The 26,361-nt window shown below is 38.5% G+C and overlaps 1 protein-coding gene across 5 annotated transcripts in view; it reads left to right on the top strand.

Moving 5' to 3' along the window:
- Window positions 1-26,361, top strand: part of ppp1r16b (protein phosphatase 1, regulatory subunit 16B) — a 172,435-nt gene that overhangs the window by 57,565 nt on the left and 88,509 nt on the right. For 4 of the 5 annotated variants that reach the window (XM_041780060.1, XM_041780054.1, XM_041780045.1 and 1 more), the window contains exon 2: window positions 3,714-4,145. In XM_041780060.1, coding sequence (XP_041635994.1) covers window positions 3,881-4,145 — 265 coding nt within the window. In that variant the 5' untranslated portion in view covers window positions 3,714-3,880. Of the gene's footprint in view, window positions 1-2,431; window positions 2,552-3,713; window positions 4,146-26,361 lie in introns of those variants that run through there. The other variant, XM_041780037.1, reaches the window with a different exon arrangement.

Here is a 26,361-nt window from a genome sequence, read left to right as displayed (position 1 = left end):
AGAGGGATTTTCATGCACAACCAGAAATAGAAAAACCTCCAGGGAGCTGCAGTTAACAGAGCTAAAATTCCTTGTTGATGGCAGAGGTCAGGGGAGGATAAATTGACCTGTGTGAATTGATAGAAAGGCAACAGTAACCCAAATTACCTCTGATTCCCAATATGTTGAACTGTTAGATGAGCTTCAGCAGCAGAAGACCAAACTACTCCTGTCATCTGGGGAACAGCAAACTGAGGTTACGATTCACAGGGGCTCACCAGAATTTAACAATACAAGATTGGAAAAATGTTTTCTGGTCTGATGAATCTCTGCTGTCAGATTCTGATGTTACGGTCAAAGTTTGGCTCAAGCAACTGAAAGTTCTGCCAGACCACAAATTTAAAGTTAAATAAATGACCTTTCTGATGTTCAGTTTAAACTTCAGTAGAACAGATGAACAAGTGTACCTAATAAAGTGATCAGTGAGGAGATTTGAGCTCAGCCACACTTCAAAATAGCATTAAAGTAATCAATAGTTGTTATTGCTTGTGCAGTGGTTAGTGTTGATTGCTATGTGATTGTGTATTGGGGCTTATGACATAATCAGGCAATTAATCAATCAATTCAGCAGTCAATCAGTTTTTGTTTGTATGGAGTGAAGTCATAACCACTGTGATACCAAGACACTCAACAAAGTGGATCGTACTCTTTATTTTTTCAAATACTCAGTATTAATTCTCTGAGCAACATTTAGCAGACTTACCATGGCAAAGAAAAGCTTCCCTTTAATGGGAGGACTCACTGAGTAAAACCAAACTCACTTCGAATGGCCTGCTAAAGCTGTGTTGGGGCTGCAAAGTTAAGACGTAAATGTAGACAAATAGAAAAAGAGTGTGATACAGAAAAAGAGAAGAGGGAAACAGGAAACAAATAGAAGAGGGTGATGCCAAAAAGGGAGGAAGGAAATGCATTGGAATAGAAAAGGTTAATGCAGAAAATGAGAAGAGGGAGATAATGTCCAATGTGCAATACGAGTAAAAATCTTCAGAATTAGACACCTTTAAAGAATTGTTCAGCCATTGTTTAGGAATAACAGAAAGTTAAGGAATAATCGCATATCATATCACAATTGCAATATAGGGGGAAAAAAAATCACAATTAGATTATTTTCCAAAATCGTTCAGCCCTACTTTAAAGTCAGTCAGTTTTTGACTTTTTCCTCAAAGCTTGTTGTGGAGCACCTGGTGGTTTTTAGAAATACGTAAATATATGCAGATTTTCAAAATGGCCATTTGTATCTAGTAACGCTATGCGGATGAAATATACTGCATTTATTCCACCTCACTAGATGTTGCCATGAAAACACTTTCTCTCTCTCTCTACCTAGTCAAAAGTCATAGGACAACTTTAAACATGGATCCCACAGGTAAAAAGGCATTTTATATTGGGAAATGTCAATAGATAAGCTCAGTGTTTTTGAGTGAAAAAGAGTCTGGTGGTGGGAAAGTTCCAGGACTGAGAGATAGCTGATTTTGGATGTGATTGATCATCTTCTGAAGGTGATCCTGTTCCCTCTGTGTGGTTTATCAACTGTCAACTGTCTGCAGTTAATTGATTGCTCTTGATCAGTGGTCTTTGTGAAAACCAATGCTCTAAAATAATGGGTACATTTTACCCACTGGCTGTTTTAGGTATTCAGGGATCCCTGGTGGTTCTAGTATTGAATTGAAATCCAGTTAAGCTGATAAAAGAGCTTTTATGAAGAGAAAAAGCTAAATCCTGATATAATGATCAGATAGAAGAAAGGTCTAAAAATTCCTGTGAAATACTCAAAATTGTTAATATTCTACTTCAAATCCCAGACGCATTAGTCACATATTTCCACCCCAGAAATTCTTCAATATTTATAACCATCATGCAAATCAGCAAATTAGATCACGCTGAGAGTCTGTTAGTTGTGCATCTGCCGTCTGTCTTCCTGAAAAGTCTTAGCTGGGGAAAAAATGTGCTGACAGCTTTACTCTGAAACTGATCCAGAATAATTTGAGACCCTGCTGCTAATCCTCTTGTGATCAACCTTTGGATGCTGATCCAGCCTTTACAAATCATCAGCTTTAAACCAATTTACTGCGTTTAAGACACTTCTAGCTCCGGCTTCTGCTCACACAGACTGTCTTTGTCTTCATTTTAGCGTTTGAGGAGAGTTTTTTTCTTTTCAAGAGAAATATGCTTGTGCTGTCAAGTTTCTGAGCATCGACAGGTGTCAAAATCAGCAGCTTGGGGATTCATTTGTATGTCTAGTTGCCTTTTTTGTCATTCAGTCAGCTACAGACGAGTTTCATATGACATATTCTGTTCACACACTGCTGTAGTGACGCTGTAGGAAGTGATTATACAGCTTGTTTCCTGTCCATGTTTTTAGCAGTTAAGTAGCAGCTACAGCGGAAATTCAGCATAAAGTTGGCTGCAGACAACCTGCATGGGGCACACTGATTCAGAAGGTGTTTTTTAAGGCAATGCTTGTTCTTGGGCTGCAGAGATGAAGAAGTATTTTGCATGCATAAGATAGTAGGTAAGAAGACACTTCACTCATACAGCATGCCAATTTGGTCTTTGGATGATGGAAATCATACTGTGATTTATTTTAGTGCATGTGCTCGTGTTTGAATTGTAGGTGATTGGAAAACTTCTATCAGGATCATTTATTTAGCCTGGGTTAATAAGATATACGCATATTGTTACATTAAGAAGGAAGCAGTCTTAATGAGCTCAGCAAGTGATTAGATATACCAGCATGTCTATTTGATTTGATTCTAATACAGTTGTTTTGACATAGTGGCCTCTGCAATACCTGCTAGGACTTCAAAGTGAGTTCGTCCTCTCCTGCAAGAGTTTTCTACAGAATCACTGAACATAGCGTTAGCTGCTCTCTTGTGGATGTCTAAAAACTACTAGGAACTCACATGGGTTTGCTGACAGTGAAGCTTTCGGTTTTAAAAGGGGACTTTTGTTCATGTTTATACAAAATGGGGCTACGCAAAAAATCCCCTCTTTAGCTATAAACTGCCCGGCTGCTTTTTTCTCTCCTCTTTATCGGCGTCTTGTCACACTGGCGTCTACCAGTAGCATTCAGGAAGCGGTTAACCTTGTAGGAGGATGTAAGCATGCTCACAAAGCAAGTGGAAAGTTAAGACAGCAACACCTGCTTGGCTGGTAAAAAACTAAAAACTGGCCCCTATTCACGTAGAGCTACCCTGAAAAGCATCATTTTGAGGATACTTGTAGCATGTATATGATAGAGAGTGGAGCATTGAGTGGTGTAAGTGACATTTTGCTTTTATTTCTATTTCACGTTTTTGTGTTGAACAGAAATGTTATTCTATTGATATCTTTAGGTGCTGAATTCAATACAAGGAGGCAGTTTCAGGTAGAAAGAGTTGAATGATAGCAAAAAAGCACATTTATTCAGCGTTTGCTGGATGTTTGGTGGGTTGGTTTGATCTTCCTTCTTTAACTAGGCCACTAAAATGCAGCTCAGTGCACTTTGATGTGGTACATCAGACCAATGCTCACTTTTAGAATGTCAATCTTCCTCCTGTGCATCTTTCTAAAGATTTACTAGAAGTTTTATGCAGCGTCAAACTACTTCCACCACATTTGATTTGCTGGTGTATTTATTGAAGTTTCAGGTTGTAAAAGTTCCTGGCTGAGCTCTCCGCCTCCTTCTCTCTCAGGTTTACTGCCGCTAACAGGATGATGATGAAGATGACGACAGGAGGAGGCCACGGCCGAAGGTGCAGCCCTCGCTAGACTCCTAAATCCCCCCCCCCAGTGTCACCCCCCCTCCACCATCATCCATTCCACTCTCCCTCCCCTTCCTCCTCCTCATCCTCTGGGCACCATGGCCAACCACCTGGAGCTGATCCAGGAGCTGCAGCAGCTGGACAAGGTGCCCAGTCTAGAGAGGCTGCGGGCGGCCCAGAAGAGGCGAACGCAGCAGCTGAAGAGATGGGCCGTGTACGAGAAAGAGATGCAGAACAAGAAGCGGAAGGCTGACAAGAAGGGACGCAACGCCAACAACCTGCAGCAGGAGGTCAAGAGGAGAGTGTCGTTCGCTGCCAGCGTGGCGTTGCTGGAGGCGTCGGCCAGGAATGATCCAGATGAAGGTATGTTAAAACTTCCCGACACTTTGCACAACAAGCGCATCACTGACTTGCTTTGCAGGAGCTGGTGTGACTATAAAAGCAGACTGAATTTACTATCTATGGTGTGCCCTGTTGTCTCATAGAAAGATGGTTCCTGGTTTGGAATCCCAGCCTGACATGGCCTTTCTGTATTGACTTTGGATGTTTTCCCTGTGCATGTGTGGGTTCTCTCCCTGTACTCCAGCCTCCTCCCACAGTCCAAACACTGTCTTGTTAGTCTGACTGGCAGCGCTAAATTGTCCATTAGTCTGAGTGTGCCTGCTTATTTGTCTCCATATGTCAACCCTGTGATTGGCTGGTGAGCAGTCCAGGATGTACCTTGCTTCTTGCCCAGTGACAGCTGTGATTGGCCCCAGCCACCTTGACTTAGTGTGGATGAAAATGAGAAAAAGGATGATCCAAACCCTGTTCTTACAAAATAAGATGGACTACAGTCAACCTGTGCAAAATGCCACTGCACTTTAGAGAGCTTCTTAATTGATGCAACATGCCCGTCTCTGCCCCTGCTTTGTCAGTTTTGTTTAATATATTTGATGTTTTTATGTTTCCTGGTAGAATTATAAAGAAAAATATGTTATGAATAGTGAAATAGATATATGATTTCAGACAGTTTTACACTAGTGTAACAGTTTAATTGTACTTTAATGGCATTAATCAATTCTTATACTATTGTGAGTCTCATCACTACTAAAATTCACTTAGCTATTAAATATTTGCGATTATTTTAAGTGTCCCATTGGAAATATAAGACAAAACAGGTGGAACCACCATTGCTTATACAGTAATCTCAAGCCAGTTTTGTCTATTCTCTATAAGATGTGAGAATTTAAAGTCAACCTCACCATGTCCTGTAAAATGAGTATTTTGTATTTAAGTACTTTTTTAATGTGCAAGTAAATACTCATATGACTTTATATGTGTTCATTATATATGCATACAGTTTAAGGATTTTTTTTCCATAAATGGGCAAGGGAATATATATAAGTGATAGAAGTAAAAAGTATTGGGATATCCACCAATATTATTCTAGAGCCTAAAGAGGACCCCTCAAGTATGAGAACCCCCGGCTTTCTCCACCTTTCAGAAAATGTGTGCTAAAACAAGCCATTCTAAGATTTACTACTGGAGTGTTTTTTCAGCAACTGACTTCACAGACATGTTTTGGGGACCTTTGAGAACAATATAGACTTGTCTTAAAAGGGTAAAATTTGTCCCCTTTAAATTCTAAGTTTCCAATGAGTGCTCTATGAGGGTTAATGAAATTAGCTGGACACCTTTTCTAACTGCTATCTAGTCTTTTTTAACAGATTAATAATATCAACATTAAACAGTAGATGAACTGTGTGCCTCACTGGAAGTGATTGGAGTCCAGTTCTACCTGGCTGAAAGGACATCGCCACTTACTGTAGCGCAGTCAGACATACTTCTGTCAATAAATCAAATCAGCTTTAGTGATTAACCATTAGCAGTGTAAACTCTTCCCTAAATTTGATAATACATTTTAACAAGGCTGTGATTCAACCTGCATGTATTGGTGCAGCATGGTGCTGGTGAATTAGAAAAGCAAAGGTAGATTGATGGACTCAGCGCTCTCTTTACATGTGTGACCAGTGTAGACACAGAAAAAGCCCACCTTAGATTTATACCTGTGTAACAAGGCAACGCAGTCCAGCTATGTGCCGGGGTTTCTCTCATCAGCTTGGAGTCAAACCCAGCACAAAGCTCAGTGACGCCACATTTGAATAATTACTCTAATTTCAGCCTCACCTCGCCACTTCGGTGCGATACAAAATGCCAAGGTCAGGGAGACGATTAGCGCTTACACTGCTGCTGAAACTCAGTCCATTGGAGCTGAATTTGTTCTGCTCAGAGACTGTTTTATCATTGTGAAATAATGGAGTTGTCACAGTGAGATGAAACTCTGCCAGTCTTTTAATTAAAATTTCTACGGATGGTGCTCCCCTCCCCCTTCCTCCCTATTTGGAGATAATAATTGTTTTCCTCCAGTACAAACAGTCCCTCGATGCCGTGCTGTGCTAACAGTGTGCCAGTGATGCAGGAATGATAACTGGCTGCTTATCAGTTAGATATGACATCTAATTTATCTGCACTTCAACTTAAAACAACAATGAACTCTTTTTAGAGGAGCAAATGGAGCACTTAACTGCTACTGTACAGCCTTTGGTTTCTCAGGCTGTTTTTACAGATATTAAACCATCATTTAGGCATCAGTTTATTCACAGTTAATCTCACAGGGCAGAAGCACCTCTGCTTGAAATATGCCCTACTGTATAAATGTGTGCACATAAGCACATGAACTGTGTCAGTAGAACTTATGGTACCTATGTCTTTGTGTAATCTAATAAAGATTTGATCAAACTAGCAGGTGATAAACAGATGTCACATAATTGGATGAAGAGGAGCGCTGTTCTCATTCCATAGAGAAACTTTTTATCCGTTTTGTTCCCGTTGCTGCCGATTGTGCTGCTGCTTTATTACGCTCAGATGGAGGTGCTGCTGTGTTGAAAGGCAGCTGTTCAATTCGTAATTCTCAGAAAGACTGCTGAGACTTTGAAGCACATTTCTGAAGCTGTTGGTGATTTTGTCTTCTGTTGACTTTTCTTCAAAAAGCCACATCGAGTTTTTTGGATGGATTAGGCTGCACTTTCATTTTGACTATCACTTCCAGGAAATCTGTGTGCAGCAATAGTGTTTCTTATTACAGGATGTTTTGATAACAATAAAGAAACTTTGCATATTCATGATCAGATAAGTATTGACATGTGGGTAAGGTGTGAAGACATCTCTAGTCTGCAGAATACAGGAAGCTTATTGAGGGTTTTTTTTTTTTTTTGAAGAAGGCTTAAGTGTTGCTCTGTGGCTGCTTCAGAAGTATACCATACAGTAATGGTGCTTTTTCTTCTGGTGGTACAGGCATGACTTGTACCTAATACCTGGTATTTTTAAAGTATCACCTCTGGTGAGTTTCCAAGAGAGCTGAGCTGGTGAAAAAAAAAAATGGACAATTTTAACAGAGTAGAATCAGCTGAGTAGACATTTACTCAAAAAGTAAAAGCAAATATTCCCTCTTATAAGAACTGATGTAAGTATAGGTTTTGTGTGTCCATCCCTAATCAAGACATTTCCAGCCATTGGGTAGTGAGAAGCAACATCACCAAGCATCATGATTAGATGCATGAGAGGCATGTAATGACTTTAGCCACACCCCTCCACTTTCCAGCTCTGGTTCGTGGCATGTTGGGACCCACAGTGAATCTTTTGTATCATACATGCCTAAACGTATGCCGTTACTGTATCTGCTACAATGGACAAGTACACCGTGTTCCATGCAAATTGGATTTAAGTGTCACAACCTTTCAGTTTTTTGTTTTTCAATTAAACTCATGCATGGTATTGTGTCTCAGGCTCTTTGGATCACTGAAATCAATCTCAGACACCTGTGAATATAAGTTTGCCAGGTGAGCCTAATTAAAGGTAAACTACCTAAGAAAGATGTTCCACATTATTAAGCAGGCCACAGGTTTCAAGCAATATGGGAAAGAAAAAGGATCTCTCTGCTGCCGAAAAGCCTCAAATAGTGCAATGCCTTGGACAAGGTATGAGAACACGAGATATTTCATGAAAACTTAAGCATGATCATCGTACTGTGAAGAAATTTGTGGCTGATTCAGAGCACAAACGGGTTCATGCAGCAAGGAGGGGATGGAGTCATGATTTGGGCCCGAATCATTGGGAGAGAGCTGGTAGGCTCCTTTAGGGTCCCTGAAGGTGTGAAAATGACCTCAGCAAAGTATATAGAGTTCCTGACTGACCACTTTCTTCCATGGTACAAAAAGAAGAACTGTGCCTTCTGTAGCAAAATTATCTTCATGCATGACAATGCACCATCTCATGCTGCAAAGGATAACTTGGCCTGTTAAGATGTTTTTGATTGAAATAGCTTTTGATTTCAGTAAGTATGACCTCTTAATGCTGCAAATTCAACAAATGACCATTTTCAGTTCTTTACAACCTATAAAATGTTTAGAAACTCTGTTGTACATAACAATGTGGAACAGTGCATTTTGAGTTTTTATTTTAGAAGAAAACAGTCATCATTGGGAGGTTTGTTCAATAAAATTTAGATTATGCTGTAACGATTAATGACTTGAAAATTATACTGACTGTCATTTGCATCGACTGTTTAGGAAAATCAGAGAAAAATATCATTTGCATAATAATTTGGAACGCGGTGTGGTGCCTGGTACCAAAACTGAGGAGTCCAGCTGATTCGAGCCAGTATCACATATAGAAAAGCACCAGTTCCGATGCATTCCTACTCCCTCATATGACTGCACTCACTCAGTAGTAGAACAGCTCCATACACATACTTGTGAAATGTAAATTATAGACATATGTTTATTTATGTATGTCAGCATGACTGAGTTCACTTTTACGCAGTTTTTACACACCTCTTCAAATATACTGACTCATCTCTATAAATACACCGACCAAGTTTTTTTTTGCAAACGTCACTGGACACATTGAGGACAGATTTTTTTTGCCCTGTTTCGAGCGTGACTGATATGCGAAAGCTTTGCCAGTTTTCCCTCACTGCTGACGGTGCCGGGGCACAGAAATGTCAGCTATCAGCGCTGTTTAATGAGGGTGACCATGAAAGAGGCAGAGAGATAAAAAGAGAAAGAGTCAGGGGGTAGTGTTGCCCACACAGCTCCAGTGGCAGCTGGCTTGCTCAGGAGCCTGATAATCTCCTCTCTCTCTCTCCCCCCTGGTCCCCAAATGCTCCATCAAGCATCATGACTCCACACGCTACGCTGCTCCAGGCACACTAGTCACACTGCACAGGCTTACTCTACAAAATATAATGTGACAGAGTCATGCATTCTCTGCTGCCGTCGTTCTAAAGGAGGTGATGTTAGAGTAGAAAGGAGAATTCGGTGTAGAGCATGATGGGAATGTATCTGGGCATCTGAGAGAAATCGCACATCATTGCTGACTTTTGTGTTCAAATCAGAGCTGAACCCCATATCTGCAACAGCAAAATGGGCTGTTTATATTTCAGGGTGAATGGAGGCATCGCCTTTCATTCTGCATAAGGAGAAAATGAAAGAGAGATGGAGACGTAAAAACATCAACACAGAGACAGACATCGACTCTGACCTGCGGCTGACTCTGCCGGCCTCCAGGCTTTGATAAAATGAGAGCTGGACTGGCTGAGCTCACTTCTGTTTAATCCCTGAATGGCTGAATCGAATGAGATGCTTCCTGCGTCTTCTCTGTGGTTGCAGTCAGCATCAGCAGGATGACCTGAGGGGATGTGTGTGTGTCACGCTGGCTGTGCGTTCATTGGTATGCTAGTTATGTAGAAGGAGTATTTGCTTTCTTTTTAATAAGCTTTATTAGTCGAAGGTGCCATTGAAAATAGGTACAATGCCTGTGTTGCTTCTATTTAAATGTTTGTGTGAGTGTGTGACTCTTCTTTCTCTGAGGCGAGAGCGTCCCTGTCATTATAACTTTCTCTCTGGGAGCCAAAGAAGCAGACTCATCAGGCCGTGAGGAGATGCAGATATAGTGAAGCCGCAGAGGACACAATGTCTACTCAAGCGGAAGTTTTTCCCTTTGTGAGTGTATGTATGAGTATTTGTGGCAGAGTAAGATAGCACTTTTTATGTATATGTTCATGAATATTTAGAGGCTTCTCTTTTCAGTACGTCCAGCTGATAAAACCTAAAATGTTTGCTTCTATAGCAAAATACAAAGAAAGATTTTATTGTAGCTGACAAAAAGGGATAGCAAAGAGCTGGACTGCATTATATGATGAAAACCTGCCATATGCAAAACATTTTGCAGTATTTGGGAGATGATATATGGTGGAATACAAATACAACTGCATAGTAGAGGTGTAACAGTATGTGTATTCATGCAGACCCCTTACTGTATGGATGGCACAGTTCAGTTTATGCAGTTATAAAATGAGAACATCTGAATGGAGGAAACATTGCAGTATCCACACCATGATCCAGGTGTTGATAATGTTTGTGACTGCTAAAAAAAGAAAGGTTGGATGGAACAAAGAGAAACCTAGAGTAATATATCTGGGACGTTACGTTGCTTTATTTATGTTGAACCGAACCCATAACAGACCTGAAACTGAGATATCAAACTGACTTCTGTTTAACATTACATGTGGTGCATGTTAAGTGGGGATGGTGACTAAGATACAGTCTTTTAAATTCACACCACTGTGTATTGTATCACCGGTCCTGATGGGGAAATACCCCGCCCCCCTAAAGCTAAAATGATGTAAAATCACAGAGTGGTTAATCTTAGTACAGTGTGCTATTAGCTGATGTCATTGCCTTCACTGAAAATTAACAGCCAGTTACATGCATTGGGAGGTAAATTTCCCAACAACTATTAGCCACGGTGGACTACGGGTCATTAAAAGTATCATAATAGAGAGATTTGTACCAGACAACAGTAGATTTAATCTCTCTGCTCTGGCCAGGGCCTGGATAGAAGCATGAGTGGGCGTGGCTTCAGCTCATTCAACCGACACGCCCACACCATCTTGGTGCAGTTTTTACTGCCTCATTTTTCATGATTTTGAAGCATAGTTTTATAAACTTAGCGATATTTTTCATGACTCAAATTTGGCCTGGTGGTTCATAGCACCGTGGCCTGTCATGCAACAAACCTAAGATAAAGATTTTTTTTTTCTTATTTATTTTTTCCTTACGGAGACTTTAATGGCAGCCAGCCAGCAGCATTCAGAGTGCATTCATACTAGGGCCAGTTACTCCATACCCTGCTAAGTAATGCTTGTCTCCCTTCCCCCGGTGAAGTGTGCCTTTTCACACTGAGTCAGTTTTCTCGTCTGACAAAATGAACAATCGTTTGTTGTTTTAATCATGTTCACATACTGATGCTAAAATTTTTGTCTGACATTATTTTTTATGGAAACAGGTTTGTTTTTTTTTTTGCATTTTTCACATCAGTCCAAGTCATTTAAATGGTTGGTTGATGATTCAGAGCATCATCTCTCCTATGACACTCTAGCTCCCCCTCCTCTCTCCCTCACTCTGAAACCTCACTTTAAACATTGTGATTTGTTTTATGTGGATATCAACAATGGAACATAATCAATAGTGTGCCAAAATTTGTATTCATAGCCACGCAACAGACTGAACTGAGAATTTGCTCTCCTTCTCTCCAACTTAACACAGCGCTGTGACCTGTGAGCTGGTGCTGTTTGAAGATCTCTGTCAGGATGGATGGATCCAAATTTTTTCCAAAGCAGTCAAAGAGCCACAGAATCTTCACTAATTTTTATGCATCTAAAAATAGTGGACACAGTGTGTTAAGACCTTAAGACCAACCAGGCCCAAAGATGGACATGTCATCACGTCATAAGTAATAAGTTGTATGCAGTTTACAAGACCTGAGATCTCACACAGTCTGCACAGTGGAGTGATACAAACACTGACAACAAGACAGTCACTTTACTTAATTTTATGGCTCTCTAACCCTCCTCCATTATTTAAAATAGCTGTTATGAAAATTAGTGTTCTGTGCCTTAGCATAGTATGGAGCACTTACACTGTTAAAAAAACCCTGAGATTTGGGGACCAGGCAGGCTTTGGCACAGTGTTAATTTTGGTAGCTATTTTAAATTTTAGTCTTAGTTATGGTCTTTAAAGGAAATGTATTTAAGTTTTAGTCACATTTTAGTCATTTCAATCCTTTTTAGTTTTAGTCTAGTTTTAGTTGATGAAAACGCTTAACATTTTAGTCTAGTTTTAGTCCATAAAAAGTCCTCACATTTTAGTCTTTACTTTAAGTCCAAGCATTTATTCTCTTGCCTAAATCTGATATCATTATAGTGTGTTATATGCACCCTGCCAAACCTACGTTCCCTGCTTTCTACAGCTGAGAGGCAGAATGGCTACAGCTGCATTGTTTTTTTACAGATTTACCCACAGTGGAGAAATATCATGGATTTGGAATGTCCCACTAAAACTACTTTACATTTTAGCCTAGTTTTAGTCATCTTGATGAAAAGGTACAGCTAAAGTAACTAAAAAATATAGTTTAAGAACAAAAATTATTGTGAAATCTTTGATCTTTTTATGTCAGAAATTCAAAAATCATGCCCACCCTCAATATCAAGGTTGTCAAAATTTCTGATTCTTGCTGCTTTTGATACCATGCTTTGAGTGATACAATCTCTGTGATCAATAGAAGTAAAAAGCACTGTGACTTTAAAAGAATAAAGATCTTCAGTTGTGTTTTGCAGCCAAAGCTGATGTGAGCCAAAAAGATGAGAGAGACAAAGTTAGTGAGGTATTTTTGAAAATAGAAAAGTATTTGTTTGTTTGCCTGCAACTTTTGGTGATAAGTTAACAAGAATGAACCCAGTTATAGGTGCAGAGAATATTATCTCAAATGTGTTGGTTCCTCTGCTGCGTGGCATGTAGTTCACCTGAATCATACAAAAACAGAACCTGAATTTTCCATTGTGTTCATGGTGATTTCTAGTGTTCTAAAAAAGCTAAAATAAGCTTCATTGTTGAGCGCTGGTAGGCTGGAGAGGAATACACGGACAGGATTCTTTCCTTTAACCTCTCTCTGCCTCCGTCCTGAACCCTCTGCCCCCGCTCTGTGATGAAGGTTGATGGCTGTGAAATTACAGTGAAGCACCTTAGCGTGTGTGTGTCTCCCTGCCTATTGAGACTGATAGTTTTCTCCTCTCAAGAGAGCCGCTATCCTGCGGTGGAGCAGCCACTGGGTCAAAGAGGACGGCCAATACACACTCATAAGACAGACACTCACACAGACAGACACATAGTAAGAACTGACCTAACATTTCCTCTTAACACCGCTGTGTTATCTGATGAAGTTGTCAAACAAGTCGGATATGATTGAAGGGGCGAAGAATCCCTCTGGAAAAATGGGAGCAACTAAAAGGTTTGGACTCTTACAGTGTCTCTTTTTGTTACTAAAAAACATTTGAAGCAGTTCAGTTTATAAAATGAAGGGGATGTACCCACAGATTTCTCACAAATTTTGGGGTCTATCTTCATTGTGAATGCACATGATCTATGTGTCAATTTAAAAGTCCAAGCTTTTCCAAGCAAATGTGCCTGTTAATTATCATTTAGGCATCCTGCCCCTGCTAATTATACATGTTGGGATCAATAAGACTATTAGCTAAGGAGGTTTTTGTCATTGATTTGGGAGAATAACTCAGCCGGCAGCCATAAAAATACATTTATTTTGTCTTTTAATTCTATTTCTGTCCCAGTGGCCTAATACAGCCTCTATTATAGTCAGATCTGGATCCTGTGAGGTCAACTTCATGACTGTCAGTGTTTATCAGCTAATTTTCTCTCTAAATATAATTTCTTAGAATCAGCAGTGTGCTTAGGATTGGTGCCATGCTGAAAAATCAAACCATTCCCACTACGATGTTTTCCAGTGGGAATGGCTTGATAAATTACACTAACATTGCTAAAACAACAAATCTAATAGTGAAGGAAGACTTTGGCACAGTGCTGTGTGTCTAAAATAGTGTCCTGTTTTTACTGCTGACAGGCTCCAGTTGTTCTTCCAACTGTCTGATAACATCACAGAAAGAATCTGTACAGAGAGAGTGAGACCTTTAAAGTATGAGGAGGTTGATCCCTCTTTGCTCAGCCACAATAAAAAATCCCCTCTAAAACCTCAAGATAGGTGAGTGTTTTTATAAGGATTTGGTAATAAAATCCAAAGTCAGAGTGAAAGAGGAGCCTTGTGTTTGAGGTTTTTCAGAATCTTTTCCAGCTATCACAGCATGTTGAGCAGCTCATTTTTAAATGTGTAGCATGTCAACTCCACTGTCAGAATCAAAACAATAACAGACGGTGACAAGTAAAGGCACGCCTCTCTGCTGTTGCTTAATTCTTGTTTTGAAGTGAAGACTATTCAAGAAATCTGACACTCCATACGGTGTATATACCAAACAGATAACCACTGTTTTTGTTTCATCGTTGAATTACGAACAATGAGAGAGAACAGCTGTCAAAAGTGGCCTTCCTGGTTCATGCTGGGAGCTTCTCACAAAACATCTACTTTTGGATGGCTCATAGCATTAACTAGAAGGGCCACTTTTAACCGCTTTTCTCCTTTATTATGTGAAATTTATCCATGAACTAAGGACAGTAGTTTACTGTTTGGTAAAAACATCTTATGAAGTGCTATTTTGATAGAGATGCATCGATACCACATTTTTCCAGACTAAGCACGAGTATGAGTACTTATATATGGGTACTTACTGACACGAAGTACAGATACAGGTGCTTAAAAACACCGTATAAGTGCTTTATATTTTTATCAGATGATCTTCATATCTCATCTTGAGAATTTTTCAGTGCAAAGAGTCTGCTCTACTTTTGTCATCATTTATGTTAAAATTTCACCAGAACTATAGACATGGCTCCAGCCTTGACTACATACTCACATAATAAGAGGCTGATATGCTAAAAATGATACCAAGTACAGTATCTGCACACAATACTGTGATGTTTCAGGACCTTCAGTGTGAAGGATTGTTGTGCTTTTAACTTCAGAAATATCAACAGTATTTCATTGTCAAAGTGACGTCCAGAGACTCTGCTCATATAACAAGTTGGGCTGCTTGCTGATTGGCTGGAACTCTTGTGACGTCTTAACCTGTCAGATAGTGTTGTGGGCAGGACATTAGACAGAAGGAGAGCTGAGCCAGCACTCAGCCAAAAGTGGGTTACTATTTAATTAATTAATCACATCTGTTATCAATGGAATAAAATGTTGATACCAATTATCAGCAAAATGCCAAATATCAGCGCTGATAATTGGCATTTTGCTGATAATTGGTATCAACATTTTAGACCAGTTATTGGTTGACCCCCGTAAGGTGTACATATTTATGAAAATAATCACTAAAACAACTAGAAATATTGATAAAATTAAGATTTTAGAATAAAAAAACTAAAAAGTGCTTCCAAACTTTGTAGCAAGTCTTGCCTGTTAAAAATATGAATCCAGTGTAGAAATCTGTGGTGGAATCTGCAAAGTTAAAGTTAATTTACAAACTTAACGAGCTGAAAGATGAAAATATGATGCGTTCATGTAACCTCAGTAAATTAGACGACTTTATTTTGAATGTTATATGTTTTAAAGTCACATATAAATGGGGAAAAAAAATTTGACAAGAAACTCTATGAAGAATGTGTTCATTTTTGAGGGATATAAAACAGATGTTACAGCCTTAGTCTTTTTAACTCAAGCACTACTCAGCTTAGACCACTTTGAATTTATTTGTCCCTAATTTGTTTTTCCACCAAACTATAGAAAAGTATGGATAGTGGTGTTGATAAGGACTCTGATTAATATGGAGTATCGATAAGGATATCAGTATCAATAAAAATTAATGATCCCTATCCCTAACTTTGGGTGTAAATTTTGATTATTGACAAAGCTCCATGTACTTTTCATATTTACTACAGAATGACATCGCATGTTTGACACCTGTTGTAAAGGCAGGTTTATTCTGATAAGGATGGAGCAAAGAAACAAATGGAGGGTTGAGAAACATCCTTTGAGAATCAGCACACCAGTCTTTTATGTAGATCACCATAAGCCACAGGAGGAAAGTTGGTAACTCAGTAAATAACTTCAGTCATGGTGCAGAAGTGTTGAATATCAAAACAATAATTAACGAGAAACATGAGGAAAGGAATCCCAGCAGTGATCACTGTACAGCAGACAACATTTGAATACATATAAATACATATTTTGCACAAGGGCATGATGGGAAAATCCCATTGAAATAGACACATTTTGTGTCTTATCCCATTCTTTACCCTCCAGCTGTGAGGGCATATTGAAGAGTTAGTATTAGTGAGAAAAGAATGAGTTTGTGTGATATGTCTGTGTGAGACTGAAGGTAAAAGTGCTGTTTTAACATCTAAAGGCAGTCTAAAACCCATGCTGTCACACAGAGAGATGCTATAATTGTTTAAGTATGGGGATAACAGCCACAGTTTCACATGGTCTGTCCTTGAAGATATTTGGAGAGTTGCACTTATTGAACGAATGACAGAGAGAGCTGGAGGGAGAAGCTGCTTTCTAACCCTCACAGCTCGGCAGCTGTTTCATAAAGTGGGTGTGAATGTTGATTTGTTGGTTTTGGAAAGTTCTAAAAGGACACGGCATGGCTCCATGTTGATATTGACGTTGGAAAGCTGTTTCAGACACCAGGTTTCACAGTTCTGAATTAAAGGACCTTTTATAAACAGGGCATTTCTTTTTTTTTTTGTATTTTAATGAACATTTAAATTGCATTATTCACACTTTTATTTCTCTACAGTGAAGATTTTAACCTTTTCTACTGCAGGCTGTCAAACTTTATAATTTTATTGATCTATGTATGCCACCTCCTTCATTAGGCAATGCATTTAGCAAGATCCAGAAAGACACATTTTGGAGAATGTATAAAAAATTCAGCAGATTAGATGAAATCTAAGAGTTGATGCAACTGAATATAGGGAAGGAAAGAAATGGACATGGAGAGAAGTGCCTTCTTGATCAGATAAAATGATTATTTTTTGCTGATTTTCTCAAAAGCATGGCAGTGTCTGTCAATGTGAGTCAAACCGAAATGAAAAAGTCAGATACTTGCACCTACATCAGTGAAAAAATCCTCTTATTTAAAGGTAAACATATATCCACAGTGTTGTTTATTATCTGGGACCAATGAGGTTATAAATCAAGAATATTTTAACATAAAACAAAAGAATAAAAAATGCAGGACATTTAAAACCCATCTGTTACAAAAACATTGATAATGCCACTGGCTCCAAAAGCCTGTGATATCTGGCCGTCCTTGAATCCATCTGTGGTTCATAGCTTTGTCTTTTCCCACCCCTGGACTCTTCTTATCCACCCACTCACATGGAAACACCCAGCACACTAATTGCTGCTTATTCTCCCCTGAAAATCATAACTTGTAACTCCATGTTTGAGAAGCCAAGCTTCAAATCTGCGCTCCATTTTTAGCTTTGTGGCCTCTGCTTCTGGTTCACCGCTGATTTTCTACCATATCATCACCACATAAACACAGAGGAGGAATAACTCTACGTTTCAGGATTGAAAGATCGTCCGACAGTGATGGTGAGGATGAGTAACACCTCTCGGAAGGAAAAGTCACATGTGGTTCAGTCTCCTTTTCTTTTCTTTCTGGTTATTTGTGTGCAAATTAGGTCTCGCAGGAGCTTTTGTCTTCTTCTTCAGTCTTATTAGAGAGGTAAGGCCTTCCCCTCAGAGGCTGGAGATAGGCTTAGCTGCTCCCAGGCATATGGCAGCAGCAGAGTGGCATTAAAGAGACACACGAGAGGAGAAGAGGAGTGCTGCACAAACAAAAAATGCATCACAGTGGCCACACTATTGTCAGGAAAACAGTGACCTTCAGTGGTGTCGGCTTTGGCTCTCTTTAGTTTGCATTCTTCATTTATTTCAACTCGCTTTATGTATATACAGTATTATATTTATATTTTATATATCCAAGTCCAGCCAGTTGATGCTAGTAGTCCCATAATTAGTGAAACTGGGGTCACCTGAGTGCAGTGAATGTGTCTGTATGATCGTATGAAAGAGACACCTGTGTCTGGAAGGTCCAATCACTGTTAACAGCTGCTGAAGTTTCATTATCAGTGTTGTGTTGTTTTGGATGAAAATATAAGCTGTTAACATGGCTCAGATAGAGAGTTTTATAAATAAAGGCCTGGCTCTAAATAAAGAGCCTCCTTCTTACAAAGGCCTGGTGCCCTCGTCAATTTTGTAAATAAAGGCGCCGGTCTTTATTTGAGGATTTACGGTATATTCTGTTTCGGAAGAGTAGAGAGGGTCTCTCTGAGTTTGTATTATTACCTTATTAGTATTGTAAATATGAAATTCCTGAGTTTGAATTTCTTTGGAAAACAACGGGTGCAGCTTTCACATTGCACTGATCTGTACAAAGTTAAATATAATTTTCAGTGGGCTAACACATAGCTAATAAATACAGTTTTCTTAAAGAAAGAAGTGTTGTGTATTGAGAAGAAATGTGTGACACTCAGTATGTTTACATGCTCACTCAGTTAAGAGGAGCTACACTGAGAGTTAGGATATTTAACCCTCAGATGGTGTAAGAGAAATTGTTACTTCGAAGGTGTTCATGACCAAAGATCGCAGCATACATACAAAACAATAATGATGTATTTATATACTTTTTCCATTTTCTTTTGCATTAAATTTTAATGGGACTGTCAAAAGATTAACATTTTTAAATTGTGATTAATCTAAGAATTTCTGCAGTTAATAATGCATATATATATATAGTATATATGCAAAATATGCAATTGATTATGACCTTTTTAGAATTCCACTATTTTGCCTTCTAAACTGTTTCTGTCATTTTGGATTTTTCTGCACCCTTAAACTTAGGGTAATTGACTTCCTGTTTGGAAACAGACCTGCTTTAACGGGTATATTGAAGATTATAACATGAACTTAACCACAGAAAAAAGAACTTGTTATGGACTGAAAATGAAATGAGAGAACATTTAAAAGGTTGAGATGACTTTTGAGTCATCCACTGAGCTGTGTTTTTAAGCTTTTTTAAAGAGAAATTAGACCTGATCGGACCCGATTATGAATATCAAAAATTTTAGTAATTTAACCCAAGTTAAATGCAGTTTACAGAGCTCATGAGTCTGCTTGCTTAGTTAACAAGAAAAATGTAGCTTTTTAATTTCTGAAAATAAAGGTAGTTCTGCAAGGTGCAAGTTCAATGGCACTATTTTAAACTTGAAGGCTTTTCTGCAGCCTTTATGCACTTGCACAGCCTGAACAGCCCAATGAGATTAGTTGGCAGAACTTCATGCAAAAGTGAACTGATCTCCAACCACACTGTCTTGGGGATGTGTCTGACTTTGCAACATTCAATTTATTATAATTTAAGTCAGACTAACGTGTTTTCATGTACTCTGAAGTCCACTTTAAGTAAGTAATCTTAATATTTTGTCTATTTTTCATTCAGTAAAAACAAACTGACAGTGTTTGGTGTTTCAGAGTCTTACCTGCTGACATTTTTACAATCCAGTGATCGCTGTTCAACGTTTTCAACGTAGAAAATGAACCTTTCAGTTTCAGTGTGTTGAAATCCAGAAAAAGCCTTAGTTGCCAACCAAAATCTCTCTTCTCTCAAACGTGTGTTTGCTCTCTGAGTAGTGACAAGGAACTGACAGAAATTTTTAGAACTCAGTAGAACACAAACTTAAAAACAACAACATGATGAGAATCTTGTTTTGATGTGATGATTTTAATTTGATTTAAAAGTTCGAATTGGCATATTATTTTGTGTAATAACCCATTTGTATCAATTTAAAATATTTTCTCATATAGTATCCCTTCAAGAAGACATATCAAACAATCTGCAGGATAATTCAACATAAAAAGAAAAATTTAGATTATAAATGAACTTTTTCACTGGTGTATGACACCTGATGACAATTAAAGCTAGGTTTTTATCCCCTGAGATGAGCCTTTCACTATAATAGAACGGACAAAGCAAACTCTAGCTCTAAACAGAGCACCTCTATGTTTTTAAAGTATCATAGCCTTCGTGGGTTTTCGTAGGTTGCGAGCAGACCAACAGCCACATTTCTGCACAATGAAATTAGATTAAATGTTAGTGAAAAAAGGTGATGCTGCCATGTTTAGCGTGTTTTGGATGAACAGAATGACTCAACATGAATATGCAAAATTGGCATCATTTATGTTTTCTACTTTGTTGTGCAGACTGATCATAATTAAAATTTTCCTGCCATCCGTGAATGCATAAACAACATTGTTTCAACCACTTTCTTGGGGAAATCATTGTTTGGTGCACATAGTCACATTAATGCCCTTTTAACCCATTTTTTTGCCACTTTTCTCTAGTATATAACCTTTTTTACCTTAAATTTGTCTGCATTTCTCCTTTATTCTCTGGCATTCTGACATTTGTACACTCCATGACTTAGCTTTGAAGTCTGACATTACTTTCCAGATGGTTTAGTTGAGTGTGCCCATCCACATTTTTAAGATTATGGAACAGAAGTTTACACTTTGAAAAAGGTTACATACTACAGCATAAATAAGTTAGGGGAAAAAAAGACCATTTTTTTGTTGCTTTGATAATAATGTTGACTTTACAGGTTGCAAATAAAATAGGGATATCACAGCTTAACTTAACAATTTGATCAGGATTTTGCAGACTTCCAAAGCCCCCACAGACAGTTTGAGTTCTACGCATGCATGGCGGGCCCGATTTTACTTCCTAAGATGAAAATTTGTTAATATTCATCTTTAAAAACCTTTCATACAATTTATCATGAAACTCACCGTCATTCGTGCTGATCCCAGGTGGCCAAACCTTACTGTCATCATTTGATGTAGAAATCCAAACACCAAGGAGCGAGAACTGCAGACCATAGCGGCAGTATTTATATTGATATACTGTATGATAGATAATATATTTCTTGTTGAGCTCTGCTTTGACCGTGTAAGGTTGACTGTAGATGTGTAAAGGGTGGAACAGGAGGCAGGTCTACATGCACACGTTCCCTGGTGGACTGGGATTTACAATGAGACTTGCGTAAAGTTATCCGTGGGCATTGTTTTATAAATCTTAATTAATTTTGTCGCATGAACACTTTTAGTCAAGTTTAGTTTACAAGACTACTGATCACTAAAATAACAGAGTTTCTATCATTTGACAACATGGTTTTGAAAAAATATAAATATCAAACATTTGACAGTCCTATGAGGTAGAGTCTTACAGAGCTGTTGGTATAGCTGCAGACTCCTTGTCTTGTTGATGGTGCTACTTGGTGCCTATTTAAACTTTCCAGAGCTGGTTGTGGAAGCAGAACAGGGTAAAGTTTAAAAAAAAAGGTGGCTCACACACCCTTGTTCATCCCTCATGTGTGTGGGTTGACTTCAGGTACTACTGGCTTCCCCTGACAACCCAAAGACAAGCTTGTTAGATTAATTGGTGTCTTGAATTAACCTGTGAGTGTGAGTGGTTATTTGTGTCTATATGTCAGCTCTGTGATTGACTACTAGCCTGTGATAGATAGCTAGATGGTACTGGGATGAACTTCTTTAAACCTATTTTTACATGCAGTTGCTCCCTGCATTACTATTGCAGATAAAAGTGTACTAATAAAGTTAAAGTTTGTATTAATATCAAATTATTACCCTTAATAAGGGCTGTCTCTGCTGTCATCCTCATTAAAGGCTGTCAAGTTTTTATTTATAAGATAGATGAGCTCACACATGAACAGGCTAACTCATCTCAGGTCACAGTAATTAGATCAAACCCTGCTGTGCAGTGATGATGATGGATGATGCTCGGCAACATGATCAGTGTCACAGTGCAATTTGTTGAACTGCAGTGATATTGTCGTATCTAGATGAAGGAGGATTGCTAAACTTTGAACAGTTTGCACTTGCAGACATTAAAGGACGGACATTTATAGCCGAAGAGCTCCGCCTGAAGCCTGTTATCCACCACCTCTTTCAAATTTTGTAAAACATCTGATGTGATTTATGCACCAGTGATATGACAACGGATTCAAAGGCTTGCTCCTGATATGCAGAATTGAATTTGCACTTAGCCTCTTTGTTCCTTTTTATCTTTCCCTTTTTCTTTTCTTCTGTTTAATGACCGCTGATCATGAAAAATCCTCTGAAAACTAAAATAAGATAAGTTTTGAAGCTGGGCCTTAACCATTTCCTTCATAACCTTCAAAAATATCAACCTCTGATTCAACCAAAGCATTCTAACTTAAGCCACCGGTTTGCACGGACTGGACTGTTTTGCTTAGCACTAGCAGGGACCTGTAAGAGGAGCTTGTTTACTCACATGTTTAGCTAAGCTGATGTGACCTCTGACCGTTGACAACTGTAGTGTAAGCTGGACCAGCCTCTCGTGCATCATGTCTTGTCTCACAAATCACAACAGGGCTGAACAGTCTAGACACAGATGTGAGCACACGACACAGACAACACTACAAATACAGATGGCAAAAATTAATAGAGGAATGTTGCACCTAAGGGAGTAGTAAACGAGTATTCAGGGGATATTATACACAGCAGAGGAGTTGATCATTTATCAGTGTCATGGATAAATCTATCAAGAAAAAATTCAGCATTCCTGTGGTTTGATATCAACTGCTGCTTTCTAATATAGTCGTCCAATCAGATGGCTGAAGATGAATGTGATCATTTTTACTTTCCTCTCCAGAATTGAGAAGCTTCACATCAAATCAAGGCTCCTTCACCACAGACTCTGCTTTTTTCCCTCTTTTTTTCTCTCCTTATCAGCGTTGATTTTATGCAACATTTCAGGGCTGTTGATTACTTAAGAGGGGTTTTTCTTCATGACCTGAGTGGGGCTGCAACAATGGCAGAGTTAAGAACTGCCGATGAAGTGTATCTTTGCATGGGTAGTATCTAATGTATACTTCTGTGATAAGGAGGAGTAGTCTTATTCCACTAGAATCAAAGGGCTTAAGAGGACTTTTTGTTGTTGCAGTGGGCTCTCATCTTTACCTTTGCTACTGCTTCTTTTCACCTTATTCACAAGGCAGCCATATGCACCTGTTTGATAAGTGCTACATAAGTAATTTATTTACTTTGCACCTAGCAAACAAAACAAAGCCAAAGATGCGTAACAAAAAAGAGCATAACAACTGTTGCTATTAAAAACAAAAGAAAATAGAAGCAAAATGTGCAGTATCTCAAAGTAATAGTAAACTGCGACTCAATAAATCAGCAACTTAAAAAATCAAATTCTGAATGAAAACTTGGAATACCATTTTGCCCCAAAAACCCCATTTTATATTTTCTTTTACTTTTTTCTTTTTCTTTTTAAACTACAACTAATGCTAGCATGAAACCACTTCCCTGCTAGAGCAGTATGTTTTCAAAAAGTGTTTTGAAACATAACTTTACAACATTACAAATCAATGAGGAAATTAGTGTCCAAACTACTTACACTAGCTTGCAAACCAGCTTGTGCATATTTTGCCAGAAAGGCACTTTAAAATGCTATCAAGACCATGGCTAATGCTAATAATCAACAGCCTCATAGCTAGTTAGTTTTTCGAGGTGGTGATACAAATAAATATACTGGATGTAAGCACTTTTTCTATCATGTATTTTATTAGGCTCTACACTGGCTAGGAAACCAGTTAAGTGCATATTTTGCCAGAAAGATAGTTTAAAATGCTATCAAGACCATGGCTAATGCTAACTATTAGCTACCTACTTCCTTGCTAGTTAGTTTTTCTAGGTTACTGTATGTAAAACATTACTTTTGCTATTATTTATTTGTTATGATATACGCTGGCTAGCAAACCAGTTAAGTGCATAATTTGCTAGAAAGATAATTTTAAATGCTATCAAGCCAATGGCTAATGCTGACATTCAACTACTTTATAGCTAGTTAGTTTTCCAGGTTGTGGTAAATAAATAGTATGTTAAGCATTGCATTAGCTATGATGTATTTTTTTAGCTATACACTTTAGCAAACCAGCTTTATATAGCGGAGTATATTCTGCTAGAAAGTTGTGTTGAATGTTTGTGTTTGGCTAATGTTAATAGTCAGCTTCTCTAGATAGTTATCTAGGTCTAGTAAAAAAAATGTTTGTAATACATTACAAGCTATGTGTTTTAGCTATACTTACTTGCAAACAACTTTCTAGCTAGTTTGTTTTCTTGGTAGTGGCAAGTAAAAAATATACTGTATGTAAAAGCATAGTAGCATGATAGCAAACTAGCTAGTAGTAGCCTATATTCAGCAATAAAGATGCTTTAAAATGCTTTCACGAATATGGCTAATGCTTACAATCAACTAGTTTCTAGCTAGTTTTCTAAGTCTAGTACTGATAGCTAGCTATTAGCATAGCTATGATTTTTTTTTAGCTATACTGACTAGATAACCAGCTTAGTCCAGAAAGATGCCTTCAATGCTTTCAAGGCATATTTTCCCAAAATATACACACGTCATTCTGCACTTACAGGAAGTGCAAAATTTGCAGCTATTCTCATTCACTGTTAAATTCAGGTAACTTGAAAATGTTAACATTTTTTGCTAAAAGAAAATGAACTTGTGTCTCTTAAAATGTCATTTTCTTGACTGAAATGGCTTCCATTGCTAATAACACATTAGTTAGAGCTGCTAACGTTAGCTAGCCCACTCGCTTGCTGGCAGCTATGCCACTTATATGTTGTTCATTTAGGGTGAGGAGTGTCCATTGTTCAGAGCTTAATTCTTGGACATTTTTGAGTTTCCAGCAGTACACTGCTTTTGAGTTACTTTGATTGATGCACTTTGCACACTCATGCACTTAAATTACTGAGGCTTCTTCTGTACTAAATACAATGTGATTTGGGGAGCCCTATATGTTAATGCTAATGTTCCACTATCTTACAAGCTAGTTTTTAGGCAGTGGTATACAAATAAATTTACAGCTTGCAAACATGTTAAATGGGTAACTTAAAAGGGGATTTTCTCTAAATGTCATCAAAATTACAGCTTAAGTAAGTTCATTAAAATTCCTACCTAAAATTGTTAGCGAGGATGCAAAATTAAGCTAACAATGTTTGGTAGGAATTTTAAAGAACTTACCTTACTTATGCCTGTCTCTGTCTCTGTCCTTTAACACTCAAATGGTGATATAAGTGTTAAGTCACTCCGGTTTATCTAACCCTAATATTAATAATGTCTTAATGCTAACAGTGGTGTCTGGTTGTAGTTAATGGTGTTTTAAATGTGGTTTTAACTCCCAATGAATCCCCAGGTTTTTGCTAATCGTGATCTTTTTTGAGAGATCAGTCAGAAAGTTTGGCCATGATGTTGGTTTGTTTTATATCTTGAATTTTTTTTGATAACTTTCAACCTGTTCCATCAGAGGAAAATAGACGCCGTGTGAATATGGTAATATATAATTATCTTTCTGTCCTGTCATTACTTGTGGGATTATTTCAGTTTCATAGCATCTGAAGAACCCTCAGGTCAACAAAAACTCTTTTCCTGTCGGTCTTTCTGCTTCCATGTCTATCACTCTGTCTACATAAATTAACATTCCTCCTCAGGCTCGTCCGACTCTCCTCCTCCTCCTCCTCCTCCTCTGAGTGTTTCTACCTCTGTGCCTGGCACACACTGGCACTGCTGTCTCCTCCCCGCCATGCTGGTTTGTGTGCCCCGGCCTGGGCAGAGGGGACTGATTCATCCTGGCCATGTGTCGTCATAGGGGATTAAAAATTCATGGAAACACAAAAGTGGGATTATAGTGAGCGGTTTGATTTATTTCTACAGTGTTGGGTGCATTTTTATGTTTGTGATATGGGTTAGGGTTTGATGTAGTCTTTTAAAAAGAGCAGGAAGCACTGGACTGTGGAGCTATCGGGATTTTGGCTGGTTTAGCTTCATAATTGAGCACTTTTTTTGGCTGTGTCACTGTCGGACAACAACAAAGTGGTCTTTTACTGAAATTGAGCACTTCACTGACTATCTCTGTCACATTGTGTCCTCTATTTTCAATATGGCATTAATTTTCTTCTTTATCTGAAGTCTTTTATTGGTGTAATTGAGGTGCACACAAGTAAATTCTATCACCATGCTTTATATAATTGGTATTTTTCAGAGTTGGTTTAGTCTTAAATGAACCGTGCTAAACGAGCTAGTAGAGATCTTTTCCTCCCCTCCTCGACATCAGTAAAAATCTCCTCGGAGAGCCCCGACTCTCAACTTAACTCACATTTCCATGGTAACCTAGACAGACCTGGAGAGGTCCAGGCAGCCTCGGCCCAGAGCTACTCAGCTGCAAAGGCACAAGCTGAGCAGCATTACTGCTGCTGCATGGGACAGCAACTCAAGGGTGTGGTCATGTCTGCTGGGCTAACTCACCCTCATGTTAAAGTCCTGTGAATGGGAATAAATGATGAATTCATTGAGAATAACTTTGGCATCATATCAAAGACTGACCTTTTGTTATAAGACTGATAAACAGGATGCATGAAAGAGCAATTGAAAAGAGCTTAGCAC

The sequence above is a fragment of the Cheilinus undulatus genome, linkage group 3 (genome assembly GCF_018320785.1).
Source record: "Cheilinus undulatus linkage group 3, ASM1832078v1, whole genome shotgun sequence".
Lineage (NCBI taxonomy): Eukaryota > Metazoa > Chordata > Actinopteri > Labriformes > Labridae > Cheilinus > Cheilinus undulatus.
The sequence above is the reverse complement of the archived record's forward strand: the minus strand, read 5'-3'. Positions and strand labels throughout refer to the sequence as shown.